The sequence below is a fragment of the Leucopleurus acutus genome, assembly GCF_964270905.1.
Source record: "Leucopleurus acutus genome assembly, chromosome: 3".
NCBI lineage: Eukaryota > Metazoa > Chordata > Mammalia > Artiodactyla > Delphinidae > Leucopleurus > Leucopleurus acutus.
The window spans coordinates 1,073,983-1,086,007 of record NC_139145.1 but is presented as its reverse complement, the minus strand read 5'-3'; the positions used below and the strand labels follow the sequence as shown (position 1 = coordinate 1,086,007).

Sequence of the window (12,025 nt, the reverse complement as noted above, 5' to 3'; positions counted from 1 at the left end):
CAAGCCCCCTCCCCCTACCTCTGCTCTCCAACCCGGACTTCTTCCGGCTTCCTGGGCCAGCCAGTGCTGGGGTTCAGAGATGCAGCCAGCCTCACAGCTCTGGTCAGAGAGGGGGGGTGGGGGGGGTGGGTCGGGGGGGACCCACCCCGTGGTCCCCCAGGTTCTCAGCATCTGGAGCCACCTTGGCCCCAGACCCTTGGTGCCCCAGGTTTGAATGTCAGAGCCAGGAGAGCCTGATAACCAGGGACACTGCTGCTCGAGAACATCCAGTGGGGCCCTGCCTTCCCCCATCCGCTGCCCGGGACCTCCAGGACTGGAGCCCTCCAGCATGGCCTGCGTGTCCTTTGGGCACTGCTGACCGCTGGGCTCCCTGGCCCTAGCCCGCCACTTTCTCCACCAACGCCATGGTCATGGGGAGGGTGGGGATGGCAAGTGACTTCATTCTTCCCCTGACAGATGGGGAAACTGAGGCCCAGGGAGGCAAAGCCTCCCAGCCACCCTCTCCCCCGGCCCCACACAGCCGCCCTCTCCCCCGCCCCCACACAGCCGCCTCCCTCTTCCCTGGGTCATCCTCATTGGCAGCCCCTTTCCCTCTGCAGGCGGCTCTGGGGCTCCATCCCACACCCTCTTCACATGAGGCCATGAGGCACCCACTGGTCCGGGGCCAGGTCACCCTGCCCCGTCCCGCCCCCCATCCGGGAGCTCCTGGCTGCTGCAGGTCTGGGAGCTGAGGGGGCCCTGGAGGCTGGGGCCCGCCCGGGCGTGGGGTGGGGGGAGCTCTGCCAGGCACCAGACCCAGCCACCACCAGCCACACCCTCTGCAAGGTCCCATAGAATCCTGGACTGTGCCCAGCTGGTCCCCACTGCACAGATGGGGAAACTGAGGCGGGGGGAAGAGGAGCACCTGGCCCCCGGCCACACCGGAAGGTAGGAGCAAAGATGGTGGGGAGATTGGGGAGGGCCCTAGGACCCTGGAGACACCTGTGCACGCTCCTGGAATGATTCCTTCCATCATCAGACGCTGAATAAGCACCTACTACGTGCATCATAGACAGTAAACAACCAGTAATAATTACTTGAGTTTTCTCTCTCCAGACCGGGCTCTGTGGCCCCCGTTTTCGTTTTCCTCACCTAATTTGACGAACCCCTCAAAACTCTCCTATTAAGTGGGCTCTATTATGACTTCATTTTTCAGAGATGAGAAGGGAGGCTCAGAGAGTTTGAGATACTGTCCAAAATCACACAGCCAGTCAGGGAAGAGCTGGGGTGCAACCCCTGGCCTGCTGGCCCCCCCACTGCTGCGCCCCCTTCTGTCCCCCAGACCCCGCCCACTCCAGAATCTCCTGCTCCTGCTGTGGACCCTCCTGAACTGTGGTTTGGGGGGCAACGCTCAGGTAAAGGGGGACATGAGCCCAGGGGGCAGTGGGCATGGGAACCCAGCTGGCAGTGTGGGGGTCACCAGCCTCCCTTCCAGGCTGACTCTGCCTCTGTCTCCCCAAGTAGGGTCCGGGTGAGTGGACTCCATGGGGTTCCTGGAGCCGCTGTTCTAGCTCTTGCGGGCGAGGGCTCTCCGTGCGCAGCCGGCAATGCATCCGGTGAGGAGGCTCCTGGGACCCGGCTGGGTGGGATGGGAGGGGGTCCCTGCCCCTCCTCTCCTGTCAGGCTGGCCCAGCCCCTGGCCGCACCCTCGACCTGCCCACACAAGCTGTGCCTTTTAATCCCACTAATCCAGCTGGAATGTGGGTGGGGTTAGCGGGGGTGGATGGGTGGGCAGGCTGGCTCTGGGGAACGGTTTCTGGAGGTGCTGACCGCAGTCTGGCCACCCTGCTCCTCGAAGGTTTCCCAGGGAAGAGCTGTGCTGGGGGGACACCCACGAGTACCGCCTCTGCCAGCTGCCCGTAAGTTCTATCCAACCACCCCCAAGACTGAGTTCTCCCTGGAGCCCTCCTGCTTCCCTACTCATGCCCCCAAATATCCTTGCCACCATGCCAGATTCTCTGGGCATCCCCGGGGCTGTCCCAGCCTCTGCTCCACCGATCTGTGTCCCCAGGAATGTCCCCCAGGGGCCGTGCCCTTCCGAGACCTCCAATGCGCCCTCTACAATGGCCACCCTGTCCTGGGCACCCAGAAGACCTACCAATGGGTGCCCTTCTATGGTGGTGAGTAGCCTATGCTCCTGTTAGTCCAGCTCCCTCAGAGCTGGCAGGGAAAAGTGGCTGCTAAGAAGGAAGGGGGACTTGGAGGGGTGCAAGAAGGGGGCATTGGCACTGGGGCTTTCAGGGATATGTAGGAGTTAGTGAAGTGAAGGGTGGAAAGCAAGTGTGAGTTGTGAAGAGGGGCAGAAGGAGGCAGGGTCTATTCTGCACAGGGTCGAACACGAAGCTGAGGATTTACTGGGAGCTGTATCCAGAGGCCAACATTTCTCAAACTTACACCAGTAGCAGGAAATATTGTCGCACTGAGCTGAAAATAGAGAGTTATATAATTGTGTGCCTGGGGCAGTGCGCCTCCAGATTTAAGGGAAATAGGCAGCTTCAGACGCCACGGTGGGGGTAGACACAGATAAGAAAATCCTAGAATGGAGAAAGTTCCAACCGTCAACGTCACAGATTTTTATTCCCTTCACCCTAAGAATTGGCGGAAACTTGCCGTGATTTCACCCTCACAAAGGCCCGCCAGGGCCAGCTCAGGCTCTATTCCAGGCTGGGTCTGCCAGCCAGCCTCAGGGCGTCGGGAGCCAGAGGGAGCCTGAGCAGGGGGAGCAGGGATCAGGTCTGCGGGCCTCGGGTGTGGTCAGACTGTCCATTATGCCCCACTGCCAGGCAGAGGGGAAAACTGAGTCCCAGGGAGGGCCAGCAACATACCCAGGCTATGCAGGACTCAGTCAGAACTGGCCAAAACCTTTTTGGGGGCACCTTCTGGGTGCAGAGCCCAAGTGCCGAGTGTGTTCTGCCCACCTCTGTGCCCCAGAGCCTAGAACATTGTTTGGAAAATAGTAGGTGCTCGATGAGTGTTTGTGGAATGAACGTATGGAAGAATGAGTGAAGAATGGGTGATGATGTTAATAGTGGGCCCCTAATATTAGGACTGAACATGAATGAATGAATGAACGAATGAGTGCAGGCCCAGGATACTTGCCTGGGACAGTCCCAGCGAACGGGAAGCAGAATGCCTAAGTTCCAGTCCTGGCTCTGCCTCAGCCTCCATGTGTGGCTTTGGCTGAGTCTCTGGGCCTCATCTGCCCAAGAGGATGGCTGCCTGAGGGGAGACTGGCAGGAAGGGGGCTGGAACTCAGATATGTCCCCCACTGCCACCGACTCCTCCCATCCCCAGCACCCAACCAGTGCGACCTCAACTGCCTGGCGGAGGGGCACGACTTCTATCACAGCTTCGGCCGCGTGCTGGACGGTACCCCCTGCAGCCCGGGCACCCAGGGACTCTGCGTGGCTGGCCGCTGCCTCGTAAGAACTCCAGGCCCCGCCCCCATCCCTGCCCCTCGTAGGTTCCACCCGGCCTATTCCCTCCAGGCCCCGCACCCAGACCCCGTTCACTAAGTTCCTGGTCCCGCCCTCTTCCCTAGGCCCCGCCCCCTACCGAGTCCCCTACCTCCCCTGCCCCACCTATCACTAGGCCTCATCCCCAGCCTCCTCCCACTAGGGCCTGCCCCCCAGGTTCCATCCTTTTAGTTCTTGGTCCTGTCTTCTTCCATGGGCCCCGCCCCCTCGACGGCAGGGCCCGTCTGACGGCGCGCGTGCCCTCCCCATCCCTTTAGAGAGCCGGCTGTGACGGTTTGCTGGGTTCGGATGCCAGCGAAGACCGCTGCGGCCGCTGCGGCGGCGCCAACGACTCGTGCCTCTTCGTGCAGCGCGTGTTCCGGGATGCCGGTGACCGCCCTCCCCATCCTCGCGCTCTCCCAGAGCGGGCCCTTTAAGACGCCCCGCACTGATTGGGTAGTCTGCGGCCCAGCCCCCCCCGCTCAACGTTCTGATTGGTCATTGCTCAGCCCCCCCCCGCTCATCGTTCTGATTGGTCATTGCCAGATTGTCCCGCCCTTCCCAGAGCAGACGGGGTTTAACTCCTTTGCTGCCGCACTTAAGTGATAATCATCGTAACTCCAATCCTTTAGGAAGCGTTTTCGAAGTACCAGGGCCTTGGCTAACCTTCTTACCGCAGTATCCCACTTAATCCTCAAATCATCCTTCAAATACACCCCACCTGCTCCCCAACGCCGTCCTTCCCTCCCGCCCAGGTGCCTTCGCTGGGTATTGGAACGTGACCCTGATCCCTGAGGGCGCCAGGCACATCCGCGCCGCCCACCGGAGCCGGAACCACCTGGGTATCGCAGGGTCCGAGGGAGGAGGCGCCCTGCTGGCTGCCCGAATCCAGCGGGGAGGGGGGCGACAGGGTCGGGAGGCGGGCGGGGCCGCTTCCGGGGAGCCCGGGCTGACCCTTCCCTTGCAGCGCTGATGGGGGGCGACGGGCGCTACGTGTTCAACGGGAACTGGGCGGTCAGCCCTCCCGGGACCTACGAGGCAGCGGGCACCCGCGTGGTCTACAGCCGCGTCACAGGGTCAGAGGAGACGCTGCGCGCCGCCGGGCCCACCTCCGAAGACCTGCTCCTGCAGGTGGGGGCGGGCCTCTGAGAGGGCGTCTGGGAGTGTGGGGATAAAGAATCCTTTGGGAAGCAGGGGGCGGGGCGGGGCGGGGGGGGGGCTGGGTAGAGTGTGTGTTGGGGGACGCTGGGCCATCAGGTCCGAGGGCAGCTCACTAGTATGTGACACCCCCCCCACCCCCGCCGCCCAGGTCCTCCTGCAGGAGCCCAACCCCGGCGTTGAGTTCGAGTTCTGGCTCCCCCGGGAGCGCTATGGCCCCTTCCAGGCGCAGGCTCAGGCCCAGGGCTGGTCCCTGCGGCAGCCGCAGCCTCGGGAGGTAGATCCTCAGTCCCCTGAGTCTCCCGCTGCCCCCACTGTTATCCCCCCACGGACCCCAGGCCCCACCCCAGGTGAGCTGGGGACAGCCTGGGCGGGGGCGAGCAGGGAAGCAAGGCCTGTGCCCCTGACTGCACTGCCCCCGCAGACCCCTGCCCACCCTGCCCTGACACCCGCGGTCGTGCCCACCGGCTGCTCCACTATTGCGGCAGCGACTTTGGTGAGAGGCCCTTGACCCCATCCCTCACCTGGCCCCTAACTGACCTGAACTTGACCCCTATCCAGCTGACCTCTGACCCTGGTCAGACTTTGCCTTTCACTCCTTGACCTGACTCCAGCTTGACCCCTCCTGACGCTCATTTGACTCCCTGATCTAATCCTTTGCCCTAATCTGACTCCTAACCCCTCACTGATCCTTGAGCTGACCCTTACCCCAGGCCTCAGCTGACCACAGTCCCCAAGGGCCCCCAATGCCCCACCTGACCGCCAGTTCCCTCGTCTGGAAAGGGGTGTGTGGATGGGCCCCGGGGCGGAGCGTCCAGCCGGGCTCAGCACCACCCTGCCCGCAGTGTTCCGGGCCCACGTGCTGGGCCGCGTCCGGCAGGCCCAGGAGACCCGATATGAGGTGCGCGTGCAGCTCATCTACAAGAACCGCTCGCCACTGCGGGCCCTCGAGTATGTGTGGGCGCCGAGCCGCTGCCCCTGCCCACCGCTGGCCCTCCATCGGGACTACCTGCTGGCGGCCCGGCGCCTCATCAGCCCCGATGGCACTCAGGACTGGCTGCTGCTCCCCCATGCTGGCTACGCCCGGCCCTGGAGCCCCGCCGAGGACAGCCGCGTGCGCCTGGCCGCCAGACGCTGCCCCCTCTGAGCCCCTGGACCAGACCTCGGCCACACACGGCTGACCAGGCTCAAAGTCAGCATATTTCCCTTATTGCCATAGCTTCCAGGGAGCTCAGAACTATCTCCCACCTGCAGCTCTGTGACTCCCCACCACACACACTCAGACACCCCTGCACTCAGTCAGATCCACTGTCGGAAGCAGGCACGCACTGGTGAGGATACACTAAATGGACTCTTTAGCTCTGATTTCCTCTCTCACCCTGGAAACTCATAGTTATTTTACTCTCAGAGACTCTGTGTCTGCTTTTATTCCCCTTGCCTCACACTCATTTGCTGGGAGACACTGTCACACACAAGCATGACCCCGACGAAGATATGCCTAAGGAGACCTTGTAATGTATCCCTTTCCCCTCTTGCCCTGGCTACCAGGAAGCTCACCACTGTTTAACCCCCTGACACTCTGTCTATCCCTTCTCATTGCCACTTAACACACGCACCCTCACGTATTCAGAGACACTGTTAAAAACAGGCATGACCCCCTAGTAAACATGCCTACCCAGGCACTGTAACGTACCAATTTCCCCTTTTGCCCTGGCTACCAGAAAGTTCAGAGATAATCTTGACAGCTTCCGCAATTCGGGGGGAGGCGGGAGGGTTCCCTCCAGGCAACACTGCTGTTCACCCCTTTTTTATTCCTATTTAATTTTTTTTTTTTTTTTTTTTTTTTTTTTTTTGCGGTATGCGGGCCTCTCACTGTTGTGGCTTCTCCCGTTGCGGAGCATAGGCTCCGGACGCAGAGGCTCAGCGGCCATGGCTCACGGGCCCAGCCGCTCTGTGCCATGTGGGATCTTCCCGGACCGGGGCACGAACCCGTGTCCCCCCTATTTAATTTTTACAAGCAGTTTTTTTTTAACAAGGGCACCCCAGTTTCACATACTTGGCTGCAGACACTTCAGGATGCCCTGTTACTCAGATCCACAGCCACGTTGTCACCACCTGTACACACGTAATCACGTGCACCTCATCCCCTCCTCCTGGTCCAGCCCCCACCTCCCCCCAGTGTGTCTGACCCTGGGGCAACCGTGAGGACGGGGAATATAAGAGGATGGGGGAAGGCGGGACTTTCTGAGGTTCCAAGCCCCCTCCCGATGCCCCTTGGGGCCACATATTCCTCTCAGGCTGAGCAGAGCAGGCAGGTCAGAGCCCCCACCCTCAGCGTGTGCCCTGCCCTCATGTGTCTTGGATGTAGTCTCCTCATAGATTCTAGAGCCAGGAGGGCAGGCCTAGATCATGTGTGGATTGGAAGTGTCAGTGGGGTGTCACATAGTCACCCAGCAAACCTCCCCTTCTGCCTCCCCATCCTGCGTGGGGTGACTCACACCGTGATCTGGGACAACCTGCTCATCTGTACCATCTGTGGTTGTGTCTTCCTCTGGGGCGCGGGATGGTGGGAGTGTGCAAGGGGTGCTGGACATGTGGATCTCAATGGACTCGGCCCTTGACTTTGGGGGTGACCTCAGGCCAAGCCCTGCCCCTCTCTGGGCCTCAGTTTCCCCATCTGTGTATACCCTTTCAGCCCCTCCCGGCCCTGATCTTGGGAACCTCACTCTTCCAGACTCCTTCCCTAGCCCTTCTGTTCATTCGTGCATTCCTCCAAAGAGTATTTATTGAGCACCTACTGTATGCCTGGGACCCAGCAGCGCCTGGGGCGGTCCAGCCTGGCCCTTTCTTCTGTAACAAGTGCTGAAGCCGGAGGATCTCCCGAACGCCCCCTCCCATGGGGCAGAGTGGGGCACAGTTCTGGAAGGAGGCGTGGGGTCTGGGCGCCCCCTGGTGGCAGGACGGGGGGCAGAAGGAATTCAGCGTTTCAGGTGTTAACCTGCAGCCCCCAAGGGCTTCAGGTCCCCGAAGGCCCCAGATGGTCCCCTCTGCCTCACTGCAGTGTGGGAGTGTGTTCAGTGTCTGGAAATGGGAGCCTCTGGCCTCTTCTTCCCCGGAGCTCTGTGGGGCAACCCTGCCATCTACTCCCCAACTAGCAGGACCGCTTTGCAGGGGTGAGGTTCCTGCCAGGGCAGAGGCCAATGCAGGGCCCACTCTAGCAGACAGGATGGCCTGTGGCCACAGGAGCCACGATTTCCCACATGCCGTTTTCCGAGCGGCAACATTGTTTCCGGTAATGGTCATGTAACAAACAATCAATGGAAGCATTTAAAGAGAGAAGAAAACATTGCAATTTTAAAGATACTCAAAATCAGCAACCCAGTTGAAGGTGGGACTAGCATTTGCACTTACTTGCCCAGCAAAAATTCCATGCTGCTTTGATGCTTTACTTTTAAAGACGAATAAAAACTCCAGGTGCAACAACGGAAACGGAGAGACTCGAGATCTGTATCTCTGTGTCTTTACAATCCCTGGCTCTGGGATTACTGTGTCCCTGTAGGAACACGCAGGGCCCATTTGGTTTAGAGATTGAATTGCTGCCCGAAGACACCGCAGGTGGTTACAGACGGAACCGCTTCTCAGGGGAAGCGCTCACAGCTGAGTCCTCAAGGGTCCAGAACTGGGAATTCTCCAAATGGACTTCCCGCAGGAAGCGATGTTTATTAAAGGATAAAGAATGAAAACAGGCAAGCTTGAAACTTGTGTCTATGTTAATAAAACAATAGTAATCACGACAGTTCTTTCATCAACCCCACAAAATATTGTATTCAACAAACTTGTGGAGTACCAGCTCTGGGGGGTGCGATGCTTTTCTTACTGTTTTGAATCCTCTGCAGACAGCACCCCTCTGTTGTCTGCGCTTCTCTCTCACCGGCCCTGTACCAGTTGGCTCACCCACAGGAGGACATGAGTCCGGTTGAAGGGCTGCTGAAAACCCCTGGACTGTCTCACACCCTGAGGGTTATTTGAGGGTTACAATGGCTTGACCACCTGGGAAAACAGTTTGGCTATTTCTGCTACAGCTGAACGCACACTCGTGTAAAAGTTTGAGTAATCATGTCCACGCCCTAACCCCTGGAACCTGTGAACAGAACTTTATTTGGAAAACGAACTTTTGAGGATGTAATTTTTGTTTGTTTGTTTGTTTGGTTTTTGGTTTTTGTTTTTGCGGTATGCGGGCCTCTCACTGCTGTGGCCTCTCCCATTGCGGAGCACAGGCTCCGGACGCACAGGCTCAGTGGCCATGGCTGACGGGCCCAGCCGCTCTGCGACATGCGGGATCTTCCCGGACCGGGGCACGAACCCGGGTCCCCTGCATCGGCAGGTGGACTCTCAACCACTGCGCCACCAGGGAAGCCCCTGAGGATGTAATTAAGAGTCTCAAGAAGATCATTCTGTAGTATCCAGATGGACGCTAAATCCAGTGACAAGTGACTTGTAAGAGACACACAGAGGAGAGACAGAGAGACGACACCCGTGTGAAGACAGAGGCAGAGATTGGAGGGATGCAGCCACAAGCCCAGGGATGCCTGGGGCTCCCAGAAGCTGGAAGAGGCAGGAAGGACCATCTCCTGGAGCCTCCAGAGGGAGCACAGCCCTGTGACACCTTGATCTTGAACTTCCGGCCTCTGGATGGTGAAAGGAAAAATTCCTGTTGTCCCAAGCTACCCAGTTGGTGGTGACTGGTTACGGCAGCCCCAGGAGACTCAGAGGCTCACCCTACACCCTGCAGTCTCTGACAGGTATACGCCCAAGACAAATGAGAGCTCCGCTCACCAAAGGCTGCTTCTAGAATGTTCCTAGCAGCTTTAGTCCCAATAGCCCCCCACTGGAAACAACTCTAACACCCATCAGCAGTGGACAGAATCATTCTCTGGCCCTCACAGAATGACATGCTCTCTGCCAACGAAAGAGAATGATGCACCAATCATTCCCGCAGCAGCGTGGTGAGTCTGAGTCAGACAGGAGGGGACAGAAGACCCCTTGGACATAACACAAGTGACCTTCAAGGCCAGAGGCAATGGAGGCAGGATGGGGGTTACCTTGAGGGGGAAGTGACTGGGAGGGGCTGGCCCTGTTGTGAGACTTGCCCCCAAGGCGCGGGTTACACTTTTCTGTACATTTAAATTAAAACCAAAACAAATCTGAGGGGCTAAGTCAACGTCACTGCTTCCACCTGGGGAGACAGGTGTGTGTGTCCGCTCACCTGTGCTCCCAGGTGACCTGACCTGGGGGGCGGGGCCCAAGGACAGTCTTCAAGGGGCACAGGGGGTGGGGCAAGGCCCCGTCTCCTGCCCTGGACCCAGGCCACACCACCTGCTTCAAACACCTGGGCCAGCGATAAGCAGATTAAGGGATCACTGTCCCCAGAGCCCAAGTGGACTCCTCAGCAGGGTGGGGGCTCATTAATAATTACCCTCGATCCTTTCCTCCCAACAAATCCAACATTCTCAAGTAAAAGCCAAAGTCCTCACCACACCTCCCAGGCAGGCACCTGCGTGGTCCACCCCCCAGACCCACCTCGTCTCTCGCCCTGGCCCATGTGGTTCCAGCCACACCAGCCTGCCTGCTTTTCTTCTAACCCAACAGGCATGGTCCTGCCTCAGGGCCTTTGCAGTGACTGATTGAATGAACTGGACCCACCGCTCACCAGTAGCACTCGCTCCGTGCTTCTTCCTCTCTCGCTGGTGTTCTCAAGGATGAGGACACAGGGCTGCCAGGTTGGCAGCTACACAGAGCTGCCTCCTTTTCAGGAAAACTGTCTGTGATGGACAGGGTCACCACCAGCTGGGGACAAGCTGGGCCGCTCAGTGGGGAGAGGGATGACACGTCAAAGGATTGCAGTTCTTGGCTGATGTGTTCAGGCAGGAATCAAAAGTGTCTCCAGATATGGCCCAATGGCCGTGGGACAGAATCACCCCCGGTTGAGAACCACTGACTTATGGCCTTGAAAGCCACTGCCCTGTCGGGGTTTGTGGTTTCTCCTCCTAACCCTCCCCTTGTGTTGGGCCCAGAAGTTGTAACCAACCAGAATCTGGGAGAAGCAGAGCTCGGGTGTGTGTGGGCAGGGGGCGGGATGTGATGGGCGCTACAGTGTCCTCTCAGCTGTGGCTGCAGATGCCTCACGGGAGATTCGTCTCTGGGCGACGGTAGCTGCCACTCGGAGATGCCCGTGGGGTTAAGGCCCCCTCCCAGGGGTGGGCTGAAACCAGTGACTGACAGATGTGGAGGCACAAAACACGGGCCCCTGGGCTCCAGGGGGGCCGACTGCAGGTGCAGTACCAGCTCCAGACCCCCCCCCCCCCCACTGCTTCACTCAGCTCCCCCCACCCCCCAGCTTCCAACTCAGGCTGTGCTTCCGGGGACATGAAGTTGAACGGGGCAGTGGGGGCAGAGTGTTCTGGTTCTTCATATCCTGTTGGGTTGGATTTGCTATTTTTTGCTTAGATGTTTTTGCGTCTATATCCACATGACAGGTGCATCACATTCCTTACTTGTTCTGTCTCTGCCTGTTTTTACAATCAGGGTTGTGCTGGCCTCACAAAGGAAAGCAACGGCAGGTCCTAGGAGGTCCTGTCCGTGCCCACCCAGCTCCCGCCTCCCAGTTTCCATGAAGGCCAGGCTGGCGTCCACGGCCAGCCTCCCGGGGCCTCTTTGCCGAAGGCTGCCTGGCCCTGGCCCCTATGCTGCCTGCGGGGGCGCTGGGTGGAGTGAATGGACACCGCTCCCCCCAGTGACCGGCAGGGTGGTGGATCCAGCCCCTCAGCACCTGGACAGGATGAGTCTCAGGTGTGCCTTCAACATGGGCGGGAGAGCCACGGGCTGGCAGGTGTGCTGGGTTTAGCCACACCTGCTTTATTGGCTTCTTCTTCTTTATTGGCTTCTTCCCCCTCCCACCTCAATCTTCTCCCTCTCGGCTCTTCCTGGGATCCCTCCCACGTAAAGGACTTGTACTCAAATTCCTGCCCCGCCATCTGCTTCTAGAGGGAACGCAAGTGAGGTGGGGCTATTGCCTCTAGCTTGCTTGTCTGGAAGAGTTTTCACAACAAGGGGATTATGGGGACTTCCCTGGAGGTCCAGTGGTTAAGGCTCTGTGCTTCCACTGCAGGGGGCATGGGTTCGATCCCTGGGCAGGGAACTAAGATCCCGCATGCCGCACGGCACAGCCAAAAAAAAAAGAAGGGGATTGTGGTGAGTGGGCCTGAGAGCTACCCCAGGAGGGGAGAGAGAAAGCGTGAGGACAAGGATTGCCCGGGCTCGTGTCCTTCTCAGCCACTTGGTGAGACCTCCATTCTGAACCTCGGTTTTCTCAT

The 12,025-nt window shown here is 59.1% G+C and overlaps 1 protein-coding gene across 1 annotated transcript; it reads left to right on the top strand.

Annotated features, from left to right (window-relative positions):
• Positions 1-871: 871 nt before the first annotated feature.
• Positions 872-5,799, top strand: ADAMTSL5 (ADAMTS like 5; the record flags this gene model as incomplete). Its single annotated transcript, XM_082835313.1, is given in 12 exon segments — positions 872-927; positions 1,322-1,394; positions 1,504-1,595; positions 1,838-1,898; positions 2,051-2,159; positions 3,334-3,461; positions 3,773-3,884; positions 4,250-4,405; positions 4,408-4,625; positions 4,804-5,002; positions 5,077-5,148; positions 5,435-5,799. Coding segments are annotated over 12 exon segments (1,641 nt in total).
• Positions 5,800-12,025: the final 6,226 nt, after the last annotated feature.